The 24,715-nt window shown below is 38.7% G+C and overlaps 1 protein-coding gene across 7 annotated transcripts in view; it reads right to left on the bottom strand.

The window, feature by feature from the left end:
* The window catches only part of LOC134529434 (calcium/calmodulin-dependent protein kinase kinase 2), a 466,877-nt gene that overhangs the window by 18,198 nt on the left and 423,964 nt on the right, over window positions 1-24,715 (bottom strand). For 3 of the 7 annotated variants that reach the window (XM_063363521.1, XM_063363520.1, XM_063363524.1), the window contains 4 exons: window positions 24,125-24,318; window positions 18,818-19,033; window positions 8,518-8,685; window positions 3,459-3,701 (listed from right to left, as the gene is read on the bottom strand). In XM_063363521.1, coding sequence (XP_063219591.1) covers window positions 3,459-3,701; window positions 8,518-8,685; window positions 18,818-19,033; window positions 24,125-24,318 — 821 coding nt within the window. Of the gene's footprint in view, window positions 1-3,458; window positions 3,702-8,517; window positions 8,686-18,817; window positions 19,034-24,042; window positions 24,319-24,715 lie in introns of those variants that run through there. The other 4 variants (XM_063363523.1, XM_063363522.1, XM_063363525.1 and 1 more) reach the window with 3 other exon arrangements.

The following is a 24,715-nucleotide window of genomic DNA, read 5'->3' on the forward strand; positions in this document are numbered from 1 at the left end:
GGACGATGATTCTCTCAGTCCACCTCTGGCTAAGGTTCACTGCAGATCGGCTAGTTAGACTCATCTCACATATTAGTACGTTATTTAAAAATTCTTAATAACTCGATGGCATCATTACATTCATTTACGTTGACATGAATGGAAGGCTTACCATCAACAGCGCACACCTCGATGGCAGTGACAACGATGGATACACCGATGGAAGTGACGACGAAGGATACATCGATAGCAGCGACGTCGATGGCAGCGGAGACCTCGATGGCATCTGAGACCTCGATGACAGCTATGCAAACAATACTATGGTGGCAGCGATGTATTGAACACAGATTACAGTGACGTCAACGGCGTCGGAGATCCCAATGACATATGTGAATCCGGCTGCAGAGGAGAAATCGACACGTTCTGTTCCATGTGTTCAAGTTTCGCCAGCAACTTCGAAGATCTTAACAAACAATGCATGTTTATCGCAACCGTGCTAGTACTATGGTACGTCATTCACTAAATCGTCAAACTCTCGCAGGCATGAAAGATGCGGATATTCAAATAATGGACTACAAAGAAGACTGTTTCGTTGCATCAAATATGGTAAACTAATTTCACGACTAGATAGTCTAAATAGATATATTATTAAATCTTCCCTAATAAGTTAAGTGTACGCAAGAACCCGTTTGTAAAAAATTAATGTCTGTTGTTTTGACTTGCCTCTCACACCAGCCGCTGCGAGTATATAAGCGAGGACTGGACGATGAGACTAAGTCCACCTATAGCTGTGGTGGAGTGCGGATAGTCTTATTTGACTTATCTCACATAAAGGTCCGTTATCTAGGAATTCTTGAGAACTGAATGACTTTATTACCATCATTAACGTCGACCAGGATGAAAGACCAACAATAAATAGCGCAGACTATGATAGCAACATTGCTAACAGCTCCAGAGATTCCGATGCTGACAACAATGGTGACGACGAAGCAGATACTGTTGAAAATGACATAAACAGTTGCATCTTCTGTTCCAGCAAAGAAGGAGATTTTAACACCTGCGGTGTCTTCAGCACCAGGACAATGGATGTCTACAGTGTCAGTGACATCGATAAAGGATGCTGAAACTGACGGTGTTCATTAACCCGACTGTACATACTGTGACAACAACAAAACCTTGAAAATTATTGATTTCATAATACACAATGGTAATAACAACTCTGAACGCATTAAATATCAGTGTGACTTGTGTTATAGTCAGTTTATATGCTACATAAACTTGGAAAAACACATGTGGTTTTTGAAGTACCTACTTATAAAACATTCATCCGAATCAAATTGTATGTACTTCGGCAATACATTTGTTTGCATAAAAGATGCAAAGCATCATTAAATATATCACTGTACTTTTAACAACATTGAGAAATCTGTGCCGTATGAAATATGTGGTAATCTAATCTCATGTGTAACTTCTCTGAAAAGACTTGTCAAGACATGTAACGAACTTGCTTAGTACACTAAACAGTCCGTAGAGACCGAGAAATGCTAGTGATATTTTTGATTTTGTCTTGTAGTAGAATAAAAGTTATGTAACAATTTTGTTTTTGTAATTTCGTTTTATTTCTCTAACGTGTCTTTTTTTTTGCTAATTTAAAAATTATTATTTTATCTAAAATAACTTTATGGTATCATTCAAGAATCGAACCAACCATATTAATCGATCGAGTCAGTCGTTATTTCAACATGTGATATTTTTGATGATATTTTTAATTTTCCCCTAATTTTTAGCCAAATAATTACAGAATTTTAAGATGGCGAATATCGCGACAGTTAACTATTTGTTAATAAAATTTACTGTCCTTTGGGAGATAAAAATGAAACTAATATGATGACATCGCTCTCTAACCGACGAAAACAATATATTAGATCCAATATGATGGCCTCCAGCAGACGAAAACCGGAGGGTCTTAATGATGTCATACTGGGTATTTAATATCTGCCTTAGCATTACTGAGAGAAGGTCAGTATGCCGGTTCCTTCCGTGGAGGAAGGAGGTATCGACATTCTTAAATGAATGACCTCGCCGGGTTGTAACGTAGTACCTTTTTATAGACTTTATTATCAAAATTTAATTAACAATTTTAATGATTTGTAAAATTTTTTCATAAAAATCGGATGATAATTAGAGATTTTTAAGATGCCAAAAATAACGAAACTTGAACCATTAGGTGATTGGGGCACTCAAACCAAAATAGCTCAATTCAATATTTCGACTGCGGTTAAAGATCAAGTTCTAATGTCAAGGTCAAAGCTCAAGGTCAAGGTTAATTGTCAGTGTCGTATATGATGGCCACCATGACACCATAATCTAAGATTGTGGCCGTAACGAAAATTGTAATGGTGAAGTCACCATTCAATACAGCCACCGTGATGTCACTCTCCAATATGGTGACCATAACGAAAATTGCAATGGAGACATCATAATTCAAGATGGCTGACCCCATCCTCATTTCAAGGTCAGCACCCTGTTTCCGGAGCCCCCACAGTATACTACTCTTATAATATAACCACATTAGATTGTTTATAAAATAATTTTCTCATTAAAACTTCCTTATTTAATGGTTGTTATGAATTTAAAGGCAAATTTTGTGTGAGTCCTAGCATGTACTGAAAACATGAAATCGTGCTTTATACAGTTTTTGTTTAACCGTTTCTTTTACCCTGCTTCTTAAACTCTTTATTTTTGGTATATAATTCATAAATAAATTTAAAAAAATATCTCCAAAACCTGAGAATCTAACGTGTCTATGGTTTTGGGAAAACCTAAATTTTATTTATCAAATAAATAGCATACATAAATTAATTTTTGAAGTCAATGGCTGCATGCAAACGGTTAACTAAAGATTGTATTTCATATGATTTTATGCTTTCAGTACATGCTAGGACTGACATAAAAGTTTGCCTTTCAGTTCATAAATACCATTTAATTAGTAGGCCTACTTCTATAGTAACAAAGAGGGTTGTCTGTAAAGTCGGTTTACGGACGATAATTTTATGTGATAACGTCCTTTATAAACAGTTGACAAAACAGTTCACGTGTAGGTTGTGTGCTGCCGCTGTCTCTCTTCTACTCGGACGCATCGGCCGATGGAGTGGAAGAGAGATAGATGCGTCACAAGCCGAACGCTTAGGCCGATCGTGCCTCTCTATCGCTTGTTCCGCGCTCTCGCTTGCATGCTCGGCTCAGGCGGAACGTGACAATGAGTCATGCTTTTTCGTGCCTGCAGCCGGCGCGTTCATCGATTTATAAGACGTTATCACGTCAAAAACTATTTTTATAAAGAATTAAATATGTTTATAGTCTATGATTGTTACAATTCATGTGAAAAAACACGAAATAATAAGTAGAAGCTTAATTATGTAGGATACTTGTTCAAAAAGACAGCGATGTCCACGGGAATTCAAGCCGTTAAGCATTACATGAACCACTGGATTCGTGGAGGGAGGTACTGTGATGGTCCCCCGAGACAACTCGAGGCCAGCGTCGCCCCTGGAGGAGACGTGAGGAGATGAGACCAACCCATCCAGCAGGTCGTAGGAGCCGGGGGCGGAGTGCGACCTGCCGCATCTCTGGAACTTGTCCGTCCGCCTTTTGTCCGTCTGGTCGCGGCCCAGCGGCGTCGCGGCGCTGGCCAGGCAGCGGCGTCTCTGCGAGAAGGGGTTCTGGAAAATACACGAGCGCAGTCAGCAGTCGGCGCCGCGTTACAGCACCCCCAAACACTGTGGACTCCTCGCGCAACTGCCGCAAAACACTTGTTCTTCGAATCTGTTTCCGCAGCCTCGCTCCATGTTTTGGATGCCCCTCCAACTGGGCGCGGGCCATCAGCTCGACAGTTAAGCGGCTTCAAGCAGTGCCCGTGTAGTAAAGCGTGCAAAATCCACGAATAAGAGCAATTTCATCACAGTTATCGTCATCAGAGTTTATTTGTTTTACTTCAGATGACCAATCGAAGTTTTCTGGGAAAAAAAATTACTGTTAAACGCTTCTTCGGAAAATAATGTTTATCTTATGTACGTAAATTTGTTTTTGTGAAATTATGAATAATGGACTGGCACGAATCTGCAAGAAAAAAAGCTCGTTTATAGGATTGACAGTAAAAGATCTATCCTTAAACATTCTGTCACACTTTGCGTGAACGGCGGGTTCCCTTGTGAGAGTTGCTGGGTTTAAGTTCCAACTATGACACGCGTGTAATATACAATTTTTTTTATAAATTATAAAACGTCACCCATTCAGAAAACTCTTTAGATATATAATGCGCCTGTGAGCTTCGTTAGTAAATCCCTATTTACTTCCTCGTGGGTTTCCTACCTGCACTGTAAAAAATTTGTATAAATTTATATTTCAGTGAAAGCGTATTTTTTACATTTTTGTCGCGTGATTAGGAAAAAACACATGCAGTTTGTTTACTTTTACACATTTCTCGTTAAAAATTACCAATAAGTCGAGTTAGTTTACACCTAATATAGGTTTGTATTCTAAAAACGCAACATTGGTGTAAAAAAACATAGTTTCCGTGTAAATTACGATACTTCTATTTTCACACCCACAATGTCCTTACTCTGAAAATACATAAAGTAAAATAACACTTTGTGCTGTGATAGTAATACATCAACTTTGTGTGTAATTTTACACAAGCAGTTTGCATTATATAAACTCAATTAGTTTAATTTTACTCACTTATATCCAAATGTACCTATACTGTAAAAAAGTGATTTTTCCGAGTAGGTGAATTTTTTGCATGCAAGTATGGGTAAGTTATTAAATCACATTGTGTGCAATTTTATATGCTGTTTAGCCACAACTGTAAAAATACTACAGATCATAACTTAAAAATATAGATTTGTGTGTTTTTACACAAACGTAGGTGTGAAATTATAACTTGGGTGGTATGTATGAAATAAATAAAATGTTTTTACACAGACTTTCGGTAAAAATACCGTGGCAATGTTACTTCAGTGTTGAATTTTACCTTCATAATTGGAGGGAAGTGACACTAAACTTAGTAAACCATTTCATAAACATAGGCGATGATAGTAATAACTAAAGCAGTTGACTCTAGCACCCCTGGCAGCTGATTCTAGAAATGAAAATATTGAAAGTGGAACGAAAGTAATTAAATGAAGCAGTTGATGACCACTCCAGTAATCACAATGACTTCCTTGGGACCTACCTATAATTTAAACAAATATTCTTAGTTTATGTATCTTATGTTAGTCTAAAGTTTCAGTTTATTACGTAGCCGCCTAATGATGCAGGTAGTTGCTTTCGGAGTACGGGAATAGCATCTGTGATATGGTTGGAGCCCGCACTAGCGATATCTAGTAACGCACTACTGCGGAACCATCCAAGTTGTCTTACAAAAAGCAACATGGGTTTATAATTTTATTTTATGAATGATAGAAACACATATACAGCAGTGTTATTTTACACAGTCAAAATGGGTGTTATTTTACAGTAATTATTTTACACTGCATAATTACATAGACAATGTATGTGTAAATTTACATTTAAATTAGTTAAATTGTTTATCTACACTATGTGAAATTATTCATACAGAGACTATGTATTTTTAATGAAAAGTGTTTAAATTACCTATCAGTGATGTTTAAAATTATAGTTAATAAGTTAGTGTTATTTACAATAAAACTATATCATTAAACATACCTGTGTAGTTTAAATTACACTTACACATTTGAGATAAATTTACATACTTCGGTGGAGACACAGCTGTCACCTACATCTGTGTAAAATTACTCCATTTTTTTAGAGTGTGGTATCAGGACAGGTGTTATACACTCCTCAGTCATAACAGAGTAAACTCAAGTTAAGTTATAACTTTGTTACAATTCGCTCTCCTGATGACTGGGGGTAACTAGTGGATCTTTTGGTTTCAGAAAGGCAAAATAATGATTTCGTCTAGATATTGGTACCTCTGTTTTTATTTTACTTTTGATTATTTTCACATTGGATAATTTATAAGTTGATTAACAAAAATATATATAACCTAGATTTATAATCACATTATTAAAAGAATGGGCCAGCCCTTATTAGACAATTATATGGTTCATTAACACCATGTAAATACAATTCGTAACAATAAACATGTTAAGGAGTCGCAGTCGCAGATTATGGTGGATCTTTTAAGTCCTAAAGGAAACTTCTGGCTGTCTCATCTGAGCAACGTCGTGGTTGAATGCTAGTTCGAAAAGGTTAAAAAAAACTGAAGGGCTGGCGGTTTGACGATTGCTGGACGAAGTGGAACAGCTGACTGGATGTCAGAGGGTCTTAGTCATCCGACCCTTGGAAACTGATAAGGTCCTTGGAATGTTTCCGGTTCTTGTACTATGTCTGTGGAAAAATCCGAAACACATATATATATGTTCAGGACTGATTCACAGACAGTTGGCAAAATAGACATAAAATGCCTTCTAATCACGATGATGGTCGGGGAGTAAAAGTTGTCAAAACTCACCAAACAGGGAGATGGCTTCCAGGATCAGCCGGGATGTTGAGGTCGCGAACTCGCGGTCGTCGCGGACGTTTCCATGATTAAAAAATTAATAAATTAATAAATTATGCTGAATAAAACATGACTACTCCTACGAGGTAGAGCTACATGGACTGACTAAAGGCTAATCACTACAGTTGTGGGAATCATATCCCTTGTCTAGCTGATTACATCTTAAAACAAAAACGGAGAGGCGTCCTGATGACAGAGATACGAAGTGGTCAGTCCAGAATCGCGGCGCGCAGTAGTTTGGGGCGGCAGCGACACGTAATTAAAAGGCGAAGTTAAAGAAAGAGGGGAGGCTTCGGCTTCCGGACCGAAAGGTTCCGATTAGTACCGAGGGGCTTGCCGACAAATACTGACTTCGATATCTCGAAGTTGGTGGTACTAGCCAATGCCTTTGCGACTTACTGAGGTGTGTCTGAACTAAGTAGATGTCGACTCACACGAGGCGACCGCTAGCAGCATGGGGCTTATGGAGCGGACTAGGCCAGCGCTCTGGTGGCCTGGGAAGGAACTACGAGGTACTGGTTACTGCGGGAGATGCCAGAGAGCATGCGTTTAGCGGGCGTTCAAACACCCAGGGGAAGTGATTCGCAAAACTACTGCTAGGGTGCATAAGCATGTACTTTTTGGGACTAGTGTCGTGGCCTTGGGACCCGCCGACCCTGTCCGGGGTTATTGGCCGGTCAAAGCTCTGAGCAGTGCTCCCAGGAAAACTTGGAGAGGTGGGGTGTGTGGAGACTGCTGATGACAGTGGGAAAGAGGCTCTACTGAGCACATAGGCGTGACTGTACGTTGGTGAAAATGGCTCACGTCAGGCGAGGTCTTAGAAGCAGCCTGCCCTGAGAGCTTGCAGGACATAGCAGTTCTCGTCACGGATCGGAGGCGAATTACAGGCGACGTTCGTGCGCCAAGGCGGGAATAAAAGGATACCCAGACTGACTGGCAAAAGACTCGGCAAAAATCGGATTTAGGGCTGGGAAAAATTGGGGAAACAGGTCTGACAAAGGTTGAATGGAAGTGTACAGGAGGAGGAACAAGTTTAAGTTCTTGCAGCACAAGAATGACTGGTGACATTATTTTTTTAAAAATTCAAATTTAAAATTGTGCAAAAAATACTATTTGGCGGCACATAGGGTTTTGATTCTCCTCCATACTGCAGTGGTTTGACATTACCCTCCGTGGTATGGAAGTGAAGGGAAAACATGACACCTAGTCCTGGATGCGTAAAGGAGGTCTTCCACTTTGAAAACTCACTCTTCAGTCCGGCGGGGTCGTACATGAGAACTTTGACTTACCGACCAGGAGGTCTGGTCACGACATAGCGTAGCTGTGATAAAACGAGTCTTTCCTTTACCTAACCAAAAATGTTTTTTTCTCAAATTGCCATAAAGTATGACTTCAAGTGACGATGTAACATTCCATGTATCAGGAAAAGTTAATCTCAACACAGTGTGATGGCAATGGCGCATGTTGCCACCTAATAACATAGTGGTGCTTATATGAGGTTCCGGGGGATTCACTGTTTGCTGTATAAGTCACATACAAAGATTTAATATGTCTCTTTTTGAACAATAACGACTCTAGTGAAAAAAAAAAATAATTCGGGGCCTACGTCCATAGATATTTCTGTCTCCTTTGCCTGGCTTGGACACATACCAAAGCTCCGACGTGTATCATAGGTTAACCTCGTACATGTGAAGTTTTAGCAGTGAACGCTAGCTTGTACTGAGATGGCCGAGTGGTAACAGACTGGAATTTCCTTGCAGAGGACCCGACCATCCAGACATCGATCTCCCATGAGTTCACAGAGCATCTTAGAGAATTTCGGGGTGGTTATTTACAACAGGCCATACCTGAACCTTTCCTCAGTAGGTCTGTTGTGTGCAGTGGTGTGTTAGAGTCTCTCGCGTTTCGTAGTTCACGAGACGTGAGAGCAAAGAAAGAGACATAAAACTCGTCACCTGGAAGGAGTGTTTCTTGAGCATAGTCTTGATGAGGATGAGGGTGTCGAGCTTTGGGATGGACTGCACCACCTGCATCACTTCTTCGTCCGTCACCTCCACCAGCTCGCAGTTCTCTTCGAGCGAGGGCAATGGAGCGGCGCCGCGGCACGTCACCCAGGGGTGCATCTGAGTCGAGAGACACATTACTGTCGCCTACAGTCACTCTTCGAGTCTCCACCTGCCGCCATCGAGGTCTCCACCTAGGGTCACTTTTAGAGGTTTCTGCCTACAGCCTACAGCCATTATTCAAGGTCTCCACCTGGCCGGGTACACAGGGGCGCTGGGGGTGACTGACTCGCCTATCGCATGCACCAGCACCTCTGGATAAGTTATCAGGGCACTCGCCTGCCACCAGGTGCGATTCATTCGGGTTCGATTCCCAGGGGATTTCTCGGAGAGTGAAAAAAGTAGTGGACCTAGCCACAAGTTGGCATGTTTTTCTCGGCACACACCCATCGTACCCACCTATTCTTTCCATCAGTGCTTCTTTATCCTATCATTATCCGCCATCATATATTATGACATTGATTTCTACGAGACATTACACCCATTCTCTAAGGGAATAAGTAGGAATTCTACAATTTTATGTTTAAGTATCAAAGACAAAGACTGTCTTCACAACACCGTGTACCACTATTGAACGAAATTAATAAAGGAAAGTGCAATTGCTTTTAAGTGCTATTCATCATCAGTAGGGTGTTAAATGTTTCGTGTTAAGTTTTCCAGACATGCTGTTTGTTAAAACCTTGCAGCATTGTCCGTGTTTCATGTTAGGCTGGGTTAAGTTCAGGTACATGTCTACTGAAGCAAACAAATCTTAGCCACCCAGTACAGAAGCAAACACGTCCCGCATGGTCTGTCAAACAGGGCAGTGCTTTCAAATTACAATGAAGCATTCCCTAGCACAGGCATACCTTACATCAGTATAATGAGCAGTCAATTTTATTTTGTGAAAAATACATTCCCCTAGTCATAAGACATTTTCAAAAAATCTTAATTAGTCTGCAAAAAGCTCATTAACACCTGGAGTTCTGCACAACGTTTTACTTCCCAGCCAGGCAGCCACCTTAAATTAAACATAAGAAAAATTTATATTCACTGCTTAGGGAAATAGTGGCTTTGAAGGTATAAGGCTAAAAACAGATAACTGTTGATAGGTAACTGTACCGAATATGACCTACAAAAATTTTAGGATACAGTCTCAATCAGGTGACTTACACATCAAAGATGACAGGTGCGCACTTAGAGATACAGTCTGTGACAGTTCCCCTGCGGATGAGAGTATTCCTAACAAAGTAGGAGCTAGTGGAACAATGGTTTTGGGTAACCTTAGTTAATAGTTTGATCAATAGTATAGGTACGAAGGTTAGATGGCTGGTTCATGGTTCGGGAGCAGTGGGACTGACCATCGTATTGGATTGTGGATCATGGTGGCCATCTGAAATGACCTTGCCCATTACCTTAGAACTTGAACTTCACCAGCAGTCATTTTGTGTGTTCATGACAGACTGTCATTTTGGATTCCACCATCTTGGATTCTGCCATTTCATTTTATAGAATATTCCATCATATTATTTTCTATATCTTTCCACAATATTTTATTCTGCCACTTGAAATTATGATATCACATCTGCCATATTAAAATAACGCAATTACTATCCAAAAATTGGAAAAATAATTAAAACTTATAAATAAATATATTTAATAACATTTTGAAAAAAATATATATTCAACATATCAGGGAGCCTGGAGACTTGGGTTCAAACCCAATGAGGTCATTAGTCTTAAAATAGAAATGGGTTCTTCCACCAAGGGGACTACCAGCAGACTGTAAACCCCCTCCCCCTCGTTCGGAAAAGCAGAGAATATACCACCCAGTATGTCATGGCGGCCATATTGGATCCGCCATTTTGTTTTCGACTGCTTGAATTGGGCAACCTCCATCTTAGTTTACTTTTTATGTATTAGAGGAATTAGTATTTATTACCAGGTCATCATGGCATCCAAAATTTTTCAGTGAACTTAGCCACAATCTTTATAATATGTAATTATTAACCTAATGTTCTGAAGAAAAAATCCAGAAATCATCAAAAAAATCACTAGCTGAAATCACGATTGATTAGATGAATTCGTGTCCTTGGTTCTAAACAGGCAGTCAATTAAATATTGTATCTACTTTGTTTTACACGATTAAAGTTCATGGTTCAAAAATATCCTTTTTTTACAAATACAATATATTGTATACATTCTACACTACTACAAGAACAAACCAGCAAATGACTTCCGTCTTTAGAGTTTCTTCATTTCTGCATCTGCTACCCACGAATTAAAGTGAGGTGAGAAGCCCTACCACTTAACTTAGGACAGTCCATTTCTTCTTTCAAAAACCTTATCCACAAAATATGTGTCAGAATACATCTTAGGCTGAATCTCGTCGGCTTAAAAGCCACCACAACTAGGTACAGGGTTCAAATATACGAATTAGTAGGTCCTAGGCTCAGATTCGCCAACATGGGCCACACTGAAAAGTTCTCAGGAAGCTGAAGCCATAAGAAAATCACCAGACAAAGTACTAGGAGAAAAAATCACGGTGTGTGGCTTATCCAAGGTGATGAAGGCCAAGACTAAATTAGTAATGGGTACTCACTGTAATCGAGTCGGGATCAGTAAGACCAATGATAATTCGCTTAAGACCAGTGCAGGTCTACTATTGAGATTACTGGTGGATTTCTTCCTTTGCTTTTGCCTGCAGTTGGGGAAAATGGTGTACTACAATTACAAACCGAACTGTTTCCTAACAAAACAAAATGCGGACACTTGTGCCTGGGATTTCTGTTACGATAAATATAAAAGATATACACAATACTGGGAAGTAATAGTCATGTCTATAACACTTACCTTGACCGGTCAAGTCCCTATTTTGCCTCTTTATTTGGATGAAGTATGGTGTATTGGACTTGCAGATTTTAAAACATATAATGTCATTGTGAATATTGATGAATTAAATTGTAAAATCTGCTTCTTGAAAAGTTATGAGACATCTCAAGAAAAATCATTACCTGTTGGCTTTTTACGAAATTGATGACAATGAAAAATATACAGAGGAAAAGTTTCCACCTAATGTAGACTGTCAACTACCAGAAAACTCAAACTCCCATAAAGGCATTTTAGCATTTAGTGATAACATCGTCTTTACAAAACCCGGGGACCATAGATATGATGCTACGATTCGAACTGCAGATGTACACTGCAGGAAAAAAAAACTACGTGAGCAGTAAACATATTGCTCGTGAATGTTATACGGATAAACTGCAATCAAGCAATTGGAACTTACCTCAACGGAAGACTAAGCAAAATTATATACATTTATTCGCCATTGGTTTCACCACGATATAAACTGGTTAAAGTGCTGCTGCAAAGTATCATCTACAATTCACTTGTCATAAAGAGCGCACACAAAGTCATCGTCAGAATCGTTGACCAGCAAGGATGCTTAATGAATTTAAGAAACGATTAAGTAACATTACATCTGCACTTGAAACTATGGGCATAATGGTTGTGACACCCAACAGTTATAAAAGAAAAAGCATTGGGTGCAGAAGGCCAGAAAACTACCAGATGTCGCTACATTAACACCTGACAGAGTAAAGTTTCTTTTCAGTATAGGATAAGTGCTAAATAAATATGGAAGACGAAATTCTTAAAGTGAAAGACCCGGTCATTTTTATGACAGCATTACGAAAAGGAAGCTGCACAAGTACCAGCCTTTCCTTCTTGGACTGCATGAGCTACCATGTGAAGTACACATTGCTGTAAAGCACCAAGATGTGTACACTTTACCATCTCAGTCATTTCTTCATATTAGACGAACGCTTACATAGGCCGTTGGAATCAACCCGAATATGATGAAAATATTCTGATCTTATTCTTCACCTAATCGAGTGCATTACATGTTTTCAATGGTGTAGTGGCAGACCTGACAAGAGCTGTGGGCATAAAATCAACTATGAAAAATTACCTTTTGCTCATGCCGAACGAACTGTCTGCTGCAAAGATGTCCGGCTGGGCCCTCGAGGAAGTATACTATTTTTTTATGCCGAATGAATGTCAAAGTATATTTTCCTCTATCCATGTTTCTCGGATTCACAGAAGACTGCATGCTTATAATTATTAAATTGAAACAAGAGATCGTACTTCTTTTTGCCCAAACTTTCATTAATGCAAAAATCGCCGCTGCAGAAAATCCACAGGATGTATCGTTTATACAATTTGAGAAAAGACCGCAAATACACTGTCTTTGTCTACTGAGTGGATGTTGCCTCACGTTTAAGTGAGCATGGTCGCACATACCAAGATACTGAAGAACACAGAAAATGAAAAGAACATTGACGTTCCATTCCCATCTGGGAGCCTGGAAATGCATCCTGGCTTGCCTCAGTGTCAACGTATCAATAAGATAGTTAATTCCAGCTTCACTACGACAAAACCAACATGCATAGTCGTAAGCCTTCAGACTCTAGAACAGCTCAATGCAGATGTGAGCCACTCCATGTTCGATAACTGTCAAATACGTAATGTAAAACATTTTTAAACATAAAAGCTACCCGTATCTGGCCATGAACATTATCTTTGAATATAGAAGATTTATACTCGCATATGAAATGTATGACAAGTTCCAGCAAGCATTTTATGGTTTTGGACAGTTGCCGATACTGAGTTCCGACAGTTTCAAGAACATGGCTCCGTTAATTATGTTTGACATTTACAAACAGGATGGCCGAAAAATTCAAACATAATCGACTGTAGGTTCAAGATATTGACGAGTGAAAATATTCCACCAAACATTTATGCTTTCTGTACGATACTTCACAAATGACTTGCATTGTAAAATTGTCGAGATAAGTTTATTAAAATAATTTCATAAATACTGTTATTTGTACGAATTTAATTTAGTTACGACCAAGCATTCGTATCATCAAGAAGTACTGCAATATGCAAGGTTTCTAGAGCCAAATTGGATTAATGCTCAAGTAGACTGCCGTCATCTAAGAAGACGACAGCAGGACTCGAACTTGCACCCTTAGGCCTCCATATCCTTGGAAAATATTTGACGAAAAAAGTAAATGGCCCAACGAAAGGCTTTGCAAATATTACCATGTCCTGGAGTGGGAAGAAGGTAGAATTCTGTACTATCAAGTCAAAAACATTATTGAAGATTTGCTACTGCAGAATTTGTGTGCATTATTTATGTCACCGGGCTCGAGAGGAAGAAATGGTTGAGTAAATTTAGTGATGGAGCTGCTGAAATTGTTGAGCTGCAGACCAAATTTAGATGTCCTTCCCTGTACAAGCTTAGTGCAATATATGGCGAGCAGCCTCTGGTTTGTGACAAAATTGAATGCGAATGGACCTGTGACTGGCGCAACTCAAAGCTAATGCAAAAATGGTTCTCCGAGTGCCAGTAGACTTGTGTTTGAGCCTGGATACATAAATATGTGCAATAATTCATGTCTTCAGTTGTTCAACCTGCTAGAAGATTTATTTGTTTTATCATGCTAACATGTACATGAGTGAGGACCTAGCTTTAGCAGTGTCGAGTAGCTATTGGGATACACATATATGCACATATACAGAAACCTGCGATGTAGGCATTCAGAATTGGCGGTTTTCGCACTTTTCTCTGCCATATGAAATAACACAGGAGCTGATATATTGCTGCCATCCTAAAAACTCCTTCCAGTCAGCATCGAATAAGTCGTCTTGTATGAACATGCAACACAAAAATGTACAGGTCAATACATGACACAAACTATTACGACCTGCGATGCATCTACATACACCTCTTAACGACAGAGGACATAAACATTTCGTTGTTGCTCTGACAGTATTCGTATACCTAAAGAAGATGTGTCTGAGATCAGCAGTGACCCAAAAAGCATTGCAGTCGTGTTCGCAGACATCGTCCTCCATGTCTCAACGAGTTAGTCTTCGCCGACAGTTTTACGGAAGGTACCAGTTGGATCGTTGTGTTCCTGTGCCTGAGACCAGCGAATTAGTCGGAACCAGAGTTGAAGAGGCAGTAGCTAGTTTCGACGAGTCAGTCCATGCAGCATTAAAGACTCGTCTTACGAAAAAACTTAATGCTTCAACCTTAAATCTTTTTGAGGGTTGTGTATTTTTTAAAATAAATTTTTACTGATTTGAGATTTGTGTGCATTTATTTTATTAAACGCAAAAATTAAAAGAGTAATTGTTTTGACTCACATAATATACTAGCAAACACGGGTATACAAGTGAGGCCCAGATGATGGGATCCTTAGTCTACCTATGGCTGTGGTGCACTACAGATCGGCTATTTTCAGTGGGTTTCCTGAGATTTAGTTGGTGGTTAGTATTTGCACCGTAGACCTTGATAGAAGGTATAACAACGACGGTGCAGGCATCAATGGCATGGCAGCGATGTTCATGGTAGTAGACATCCCGATGGCATCTGTCCACAAGCTAAAGAGGTCCTGGTGCTGGATGCACCTGCTGTCCCAGCAGTGTAGGAGACTTCTACGTGTGTGTTTTCGACAGCAAAGGAGACACCACAATTTTCTATTCCATCGGTTGCTATTTCATCGGTTGAGGATTGTGCAGTGTATTCCGCGACAATATCGAACGCAGTGACCTCGGTGACAATCATGAACAACGGAAATTCATTGGAATGTTCGGAGCACCAGAGTAGCTACTATGGAAACTAGCATGAAAAATATAGAAACCAAAGCATCTAATGCTAGCAGGCATAAAATAAGTGGATGTCCAAATAATGTACAATGTACACTGTATCAGTGCATCACATGTAATAAACTAATTGGACTACGAGATAGTTAAAATAAACATTATTAAAGAGGCACTAGGTCAGTTAAGTACAAGCAAGAACTGGTTTTGTAAATTCTTCAGCATAGTGTTCATGCTAGTGCAGCATGCTAGACTTCACGAAGACTGAAACTTTCCATTGAGCAAGTCGATTAGTTCGTCACAATGCGAACGATGTGGTGTATTATACTGACATCGCGAGTATTTGGCAGTCCATTCCAAATACTGTAAAGATACAAACTGAAATTTAATTGGGTACAATGTGTCCATGACAAGGATATAAAAGGCTTGTCTTCGATGTGATTCTTAGTTCGCCTTTATTTGTGGAAAGGTGAAGACCTATTCTCCTAACAGTTATTCAACAGTGTTAATTCGTACTCAGACTTATAGCTGAAATGATGAAAACCTCGATGACATCTGTACCATCAGCAATTGAAGGTTCTTTGGCACAGAAATATCTATTAAATACAGAAACCATTATGTCAACTCCATCGTCTTCGGAGACCCTGACTGCAGCAACATTAATGGCGACGGAATTCCCGATGACGACGCCAACAGCTGCATAGATCCTGGTAGCAACGATGGTGACAACTCCAGAGATCTCAATTGAAGATGGACACACATCACCGACAGAACTAGAAGAGACTTTAAGTATGCAGTGGTTTCAGTATCAGTACAATCGATAACCGAGGCAGCAACAATTGATGGTGTTCCATCACCCAACTGCACCAACTGTGACATCAGGAACTTGAAGATTCGCGAGTATTTAATAGACGATTGTAATAATAACTCTGAAAACATCAAATATCTGTGCAACAGGTATTGTAGCCAGTTTATACACTACAGAAACTTAAAAAGGCACATCAAGAATTGTGAAGGATTGGTTGCACATTAAATGGGACAAAAATGTATTTTCTGTGGTAAAATGTTTGCACACATGTTTAGTGCAACACATCATTAAATATATCACTGTCCTTTTAACGAAACTGAGAACTCTAAGCTGTGTGCTGTATGTGATAATCGACTGACATGTGAAGCTGTTTTGAAAAAATAAAACCTCGAAGACATGCAAAGAACTCGCTTCACACTCCAAAATGACTGAAGATATTGAGAAATGCTAAACACTTTAGCATTGTGCTTGTTTGCTCTGTGGTAGTGTATAATTTACATTAAAAAAATATTTGTAAAAGTGTGTATTTTGTACCTTGACCTTCTATTGTGTAAACTGAAATTGAGGTGTTATTTCGTTAACTTAGTAGTGCATGGATTCGAACCAATGACACCCATCGATTAAAAAATAAAATTATATTTTAATAGGCGAATTTTAAATTATCTAAAGAATTTTCCGAATTTCTAGGTAAATAATTACAGATATTCAAGATGGTGGTCAAGATGGCTGACAACATGGTGGACACCACGTTTAGCTGGTAAGAAATACTACTGGTAAAAAATAATATGGCAGGTGAACAATTCTAGCAGACGAAAACCAAATGGCATGTCAAAATGACCACCATGATGTCATACTGGTTGGCATAGCATCTGCCTTGAAAAGTGGTGGGTGACAGTCCGCTCATAGTCCCGATGAAGGAAGGACACTTTGTAAATTTTAATCGCATGAACTCGTCGAGTTTGAACCCAGGTATCCAAGCTCCATGAAGTGTGTTTTCTATCAAAATCTTTTTAAAATACTTATTTATACGTTTTATTTTTTATTTTTTGGTTAATAATTACGAAGTATCAATATGGCGGAAGTGATGTCATAATTCAAAATGGTGGAATTCAAAGTGGTGAATTGTTCTTGAAAATAAAATGGCAGAAAGTTCTTGAAAACAAAATGGTATAATCCAACATTGTAGAATCTAAGATGACTAAATCCAAGATGGCGGAATCAAATCTGTCATTCGGGGTCATGGACACAAAAAAAATGGCTGTGGTTTCAAGTTCAATGTAAAAGATCATGGCCAAGGTCAACCAATATGGTCGCCGTGACGTCTTAATCCAAAATGGTGGTCGTCACCAGAGCTTCCTAACCATGAACCAGCCATCGGACAATTTCTATACTTCTTTGATCTTACATTAAAATGCTTTAATGAAACAAATTTTTTTAAAGACGGTCAAAAAAAATGCATGTTGAACGTGAAAAATTTTCAGACTGTGTAAATTATCGTCCTGCAGCAAAGTATACATTAAGGCTATGTTTACCTCCAAACATTAAACCAAAGAAAATATATGCATATTATCCTGAGTGTTACTGTGGGATGCATTTAAAACGATCTCTGTATTTAAAAAAAAATTCACATTTCTCTGGCACACCGCTAATAGAACACGATATCGCATAGTAAAATAATTTAAGAAAGAGCTACATGGTATGCTACAGTCGAGAGGAAAAGAACTGTCTACGTGTTAGATTATAACAACGAAATGTATCTCTTTTAAATGCGCAGTTATGAAAATAAGTTGAAAGAGAGTTACACTTATTGCTAGAAATACGTGATACAAAACTTTTAAACGCACCAAAACGTACTGTATGTGAAATATAATAACGATTGAACAACTGCACAGAAATTCTTTTCAAATAATGTCTACACATTTTATGTATAGGTATATGTATTTATTTATTGATCCTAAATTCCTTCTTAGCTGTTTTAAAATTAGTACTTTACAAAATAAAAAAAATGCTATGAATAAGTCATTGAATATAAGGTTAATTATAGTGTCTACTAATACGATACAATTTAAAAATTAATGTAACAACTACAGTGCGGAACTTAACATCGCCTTTAATTGAACTGTTTTTTGCAGTAGGAATGACGTATAATTATCATTGAAGAGACAAGTGAAATATGTTTTATCTCTCTCGGTTGTTATTTTAGAAATTAGTTAAAACAGGTGTAATTTTTTTCTACCCTGCAAGATCCTTTGTGTCGTGCGAAGGATAGGCCAAATACAATTTTCCATGAATAAAATGCAGCAAATATGTCCGTTAATCTATCTGTACAACCAAAAAAAAAGTTATTACATAAAACAATGTCCTAAAATTATTATTGTCTTTTTCCTTAAATTAATAAAAAAACAATAAAGGATCTTGAGTTATAAATTATGTAGTTGTGATAATAATTTAAGTAAAACAAGGTTATTAAATCCCTAAGGAATCACTACATTATTGCTGTTCTATTTATTATTTGCTGTTGTAGTAATGTTTTAATTTTATTATGATTTATGCCACTGCACATATATTAATAACAAGCCATTATTGTAAGTTCTGATTATTCACATATAAAACATTCACAAAATGTAAGCTAAACGTAAAAAATTATGCGAGAGTTTCCTTAAAAAAAAAATAAGTTCAATTTGGTCGTGAAGCGAAAATTTAAATAAATCGCTAAGCTTTTAAGCTCACCTTTATCTCGGGCAATGTTATCCGCTGAGTCGGGTCTTTCTGGAGCATTCTTACGATGAGGTCTTTCAAGTCATCGCTTATTGTAGAAGACTCGGCGAACTTCACGGGCTCGTTCTGAATCTTTCGGTAAAGTGTCAGGACGTTGTCGTCGTAGAAAGGCGGGTATCCGTGGACGAAAGCATACAACGTGATGCCCATGGACCAAATATCGGCTGCCTGAACCAAAATGCGGACAAAATTATTGCAGGTTCAGCTCACAAACATATACACAGTGTGTCTCAGTTCCTTATGGCGGAACTCTAGGAATCAATTGTTCTATTATAAGGCAACAAAAAATGCCCTGTAAAACGTGTGTGAAAATCTTTGTGTAAGAGATAATTCAAATATTGAATTTTTGTAACTGTTCACTACCTTACCGTATAAAAATCTTATACATTCACATAATATAAGGCTACTTACAAAAAATTCCGAATACACAATTAATTCAGAAGAGCGATTTATTTCCCGTCGGAAAAAATCCCCCATAAAAAATCCAAAATTAACTACAAACAAATGAGATAATAAAGTAGTGATTAATGTTTATACCAATACATGGCTGTCAATGAATAATCTATTAATATTATGCACAACAATAATACTAAGCATAGGCGTATATAGTGGTACAAACTGTTTTTAACACAAATATCTCTTGAAAAGTCTGTAATTGGAAAGTGAGATAGAGAGATGGGTGTAAAGAGAGATAGAAAGTGAGAGTAGGATAGTAAGAGAAAGATTCCAAGAGAAATGGAGAGAGAAAGAGAGATGTAAAGTGAGGGATGGACAGCGAGATAAAATCGGGGAATGGCTATTATGCTGTGGCGATCTGTGCGGAGGCGTTGCTAAGGCGGTGCTCGAGACTTTAGTAAACACGATGTACGTTTACGAAGAGCCACTCCGTCGGCAGCTCGGTTTTCTCCCGGCACTCAGCCGATATTCTTCGCTTGATTCTACTAGAAGTGAGTGCATAATTTCCTGAGTATTTTTTTTTTATCTAACTCAGTGATCCACAACTCAGTGATGACGTAAAGTTTTTTTTTCTGATAGTTATATTTTCCATAAGAAAATCTAAAAGCCAGTTTGTGTTAAGGAGCTTGAATACCTTTAACCTTAGGTGCTCAGTACATTTAGCTAGCGAGACCTGGGCGACTGCTGTTGCCGCGTGTTGGTGTTAACATTAGTGCGGATTGCTCCTTAGCCCCGAATGAGTTTTTAAAATATACCCGTTGAATGAGTTTACCTTTTTTGTGGGTGCTCTTTAGCTGACTTGTTCCTAAGCTCTTTCTACATAACTTTCGTAGTTCCCTCAGTTTTAGGAGGTGTTTTGATGGTTACGATTTTTAAATTTACATTTTTGATTGTACGCTTGTTTGTCAGACTTCATAAATATTATAATGAGACCCTCGGCTTGGAACTTAGGCAACTATTTGGCGTGCAGGAGGAGTGTGGCAGTTCCTCTCGGAGAAGTTCCAGTCGCAATAAACTGTGCTAGTGAATATTCATTTCGCTGGAGGAATATTGGATTTTCACGCTGTAAGAATAACATCTATTGTTGGTGAGACGACCTAAATTAGTTTTGGTGCTCTATGAAGTGAGCATTCTTAGCACTGCAGTTTTGCTTCACAAACTCGTCGAGACTTTTTATTAACCGAACACAAGTACGCAAGCTGTGCTGGATTTTGATTTTTCCAGGTGGAATTTTCAAGGAGGATATACGCGCGAGAAAGAACATTGGTCGTAGTCGCGGTGCATAGTTCATGTTTCTACTGTCCTTTTGAAACTTAATATTATGTCCTCTCCTGCCAATGCGTCATCTATTTCGTTTGTAATCATACATTTAATATTAGTTACAGTAATTTTTGATATTTGGGTGTAGTGTAATCTCCGCTAGTTTTAATACGACAATGTTTGGCAAAACTTAGTGTTGTTTTTTGAGATAAGTGATATTTGACATTAACAATAATTATAATGTAATAATTTTTCAAACAGAATTTCCTAATAATTAAAGTGTAAATAAGTAAATAATTCAGTGATCACCATGTGTATAAGTGTTAATGTTTTTGACGTGATAACGTCTTATAAATCGATGAACGCCGGCTGCACGCACGAAAATCGTCACGTTCCGCCTGAGCCGAGCGTGCAAGAACCGGCCAACCAACGTGCAAGAAAATCCTCTATAATATCAAACAGGTTAAGGCGGGCTTTTTAACTAATTGTTCGTGATTATATTTAAACAAATTATTTAAATTAAATTTGCAAAAACTGTAAATAATAATTGAAAATTAAAAAAAGTATGCAATTTTTCATCAACGTTTTCTTAAGACGTTATCACGTAAAATTATCTTCCGTAAACCGACTTTACAAGCAACCCTCCTTTTTTTTGTTAAATTGATAAACTGCCGTGGTGTTTAATATTGTGAGACTATTGAGAATTCTACTCTTAAATTACCTGCGCTTTGGATTTCCTATTTACTTACATGCACTCCTTTATTATTTTGATGTGAGCGGCCCCTAAGGCACTTCGACAGTGATCGTGAAAGCCAAGCATGAAGCAATCAAGCAACGTTAGGGTTTTCAACGAGTCGCGCCTTCCCTGCAGAGTGGTTGTCTAAGGTTTAAAATCAACCTTGCGGGTGAAGGCGTGAAGACTCGATGCCCGCTCGTAACCGTTGCCGTTTAACATATCAGAGCTCTAGTGTAGGGTGTTTCGAAATGATTCATCCTATTTTACTACTTTCACGTAACTGGAGATAGAACACCGTGGCAAATGTGAAACTACAAATCAGAACGAAAAATTTTCCCGTAGTGCCTGCTGCTTGTAGAAAGTCACCTCGGGGTCCACACCACCAGTATGCGTTTCAGATTAATATTTTAGTAATGCCATAGAAGTATAATATCTAACGTGTGCGATAACTTTATAGTAGTAACTGTTTAGTGAATTTTAACAAGACGGACACTATTTGAATAAAATATCTTGTCGAAAATCAGGTCCCTAGTTGGGATTAGAATTGCTAAAATCTTTTTCGCTTTTATTCGTGCTGTTTGTAATAGTTTAAAATTTCATATTGTTTCATGCTGCTATCTGTGCGTGATGGTGGCAAGCAATATTTACGATTCAGACAGCGAATTCTAGCGGCGGGCGCAGAAAGTACTTGTGTGATTCGCGTCCTTGAAAATGGAAAGTTTTATTTATCAGTATATTTATGAAGCTACACATAATTTTAAAGAATTCTGTGTTATATTTCGTGTCCGAATTTCGTATTTAAAGTTTATTTGCAGCATGAACATCATGAGAACACACGAGTTTGCTCATTGCCGAAGTTAGATGTTCACACATCACTGGCGAGTACTGAGAGACTCGCTCAAGTGTCTTTTTTCTCTCCGTTTCAACAATTTTAAGCGCTACAAGTGTCCAGCTAGATTTCCGCCGATATGACGTCAGTGAACCTTCCACCGCTCAGGGCAGCCGTCGATGGCAGTAGCCAGAGGTGCCCCCCCCCCCCCCCCAAACACTATGACTCACCCCCCCCCCCTAAACTAATGATGCGCCCCCCCCCCCCCCGAATTTTTTATGCCATTTTCTCAATAATTTACTCACTTATTTTATAATATTATACTTTTTTAGTATTATATTTTGTCACATTTTGCATTAATTAAAACTGGTTTTCTAATAATAATTTTGGTCATATCAGGTAATATTTCCATCCTGAACCGACAGATGACAAACTGCTTTTGTTTAGGAAAGTGCGGGGTTGTCTATTTGATTTACAAGATCCCTTTCAACTATCAAAGCACCAGAAACGTATTTTAACATTAGAAGCTATAAGTATGTAAAAAATATATGTTTTTTTTCTCGTCTTTTAACACACCCCCCCCCCCCCCCCCGAAATTTTAATGACGCAGTCTGCGTCGTTACCCCCCCCCCCCCCTTGTGGGCACCCCTGCAGTAGCAGTTTAAGGAGACTAATGGCTCATGTAGGGGAAGTCCACAGGTCATCAAGTCAGCATCTATCTTTCATGAGAGTGCAGATGACGCAATTGCAGTACTGCCCCACAAGGTTGCCTGACCTCAGCGTATGTGTTTTTTTTTGTTGAGGGAAGGGGTTCTTCAAAGACTTAGTCTACGTGCTTTACCTTCCGACAACTGTGGATAAACTTCAACAGCGGTGGCTACAGTGATACGTGAATTGGGACGGTTGTGCCTGCCGTGCGTAAGGTGGAAGGTACATTAAACATGTATGAGAGTTAATTATAATAGGTTTTAATATATAATTGTTTTAGCATTACAATGTGTTTATTTTCATAAGTCAGTAAATTAGTGTCGATTGAAATTATTATTACAGTTTTAGTCCATATGAAAGAAAAAAATATAATTCTGTACTAAAAACCAAATATTATTTCTCTGGAGAAACTTTTTGTTGCAGTTGGTCATTATAAATAACAAGGCATTCCATAAAAGTATGTGGTATGCTCAAAAGAAAAAAAAATTACTAAATGACAGGAAAACCTCTTTGGCAAAAATGTTGAAATCAAGTTTGTGTTTATCAGTTAAAGACTCCTTAGATATAAAAATTGAAAATTATCATCTGATAATCATCAGATGAGGCTCTTGATGAAATTCCACAGGAAAATTTATTTCCAAACTTCTCATTCCAAGTTATACTTTACAAATTTAAATATTTAAGACAATCTTAAAAAATAAGTTTCATTGCTTTAGATAGTCGTGTCCAAAACATTGTGTTGCATGGTGTATGTCAGGAAACAAAGCATACCGAGACAAGCACAGCACTAATGGCAGCAATGGTGCCTTGGGAAGAGAGGGAGTAAATGCGCATGCAGACGCGTAAATGCCCACGCGTTATAGAGCGTGAGTCGCTCTCCCAGGTTGGAAGGTCGCAGGATGGGCCGACTTATTTTTTCGTTAAACCTTGAGTTTGTACAGGAACACAACAGTAAAAGTGAGTTTTTTTTCCCTGCAATACGTGAAATTATTTTTCAATATTGTAAATTCAACTGAGTTAAAACAATTTTTTTCTTGCAGTTCTGCATGGAACAACGTTGCACGCACACACATATTAACTATATTTCATAAATATTAGCCTGTGCACGGATGTAAAAAAAATTTTTTTTCAGCAATGTTGGTTGGCAGGGGGTATATCGAAGCTGGATTTTTACAAGGATTACTTCACCCTTGGTGAATAGCCACTGGAAATGTTTTCACGACTGGGTTTCACGCATGTGGACGTGGAGGTGAGCGGTGCGCTAGCGTGCCTTGCCGCTGAAGACCCCGCCCTTGAGCGCCTCGGGGGCCGTGAAGGCCGGAGTGCCCGCCGTGGAGCTGAGCGTCGCGTCGCTGCCGTGGAACTCGTTGCACACGCCGAAGTCGGCGATGAGCACGCGGCCGTCCTCGCCCAGCAGCAGGTTGGACGGCTTGATGTCGCGGTGGATGATGCGCTGGTAGTGCACTGCGCAGACCACACACAGACCGCCGTGCACTTCCACCCCCGAGACTCGCCGCGACGTCATCGCGAGCATCATCTCAACAACACTTCCTTCGGCGATCATATGCAGGGCCGGTGCTAGGTAAATTGGCGCCCTAGGCGAAAAACCTTAATGCCCCCCCCCCCAACCCCCCTTGGACCGGACAAACCAAAAAAAAAAATTTCCTTGCCTCAAAATACATCACGTAAGCCTAAGATTTGGTCAACAATGAAATGTAAGCAGGCTTGTGTTTTTTTTTTTTTTTTACTTTTTTTACTTATTACAAATCATAAACATGTCACCGTGGACTTTAAATAATTATTTATATCAATATAAACATTCCAAACTGTTACAAAAATCCATTTTCATCTAGTTTCAATA

This window comes from Bacillus rossius, chromosome 2 (genome assembly GCF_032445375.1).
Source record: "Bacillus rossius redtenbacheri isolate Brsri chromosome 2, Brsri_v3, whole genome shotgun sequence".
Lineage (NCBI taxonomy): Eukaryota > Metazoa > Arthropoda > Insecta > Phasmatodea > Bacillidae > Bacillus > Bacillus rossius.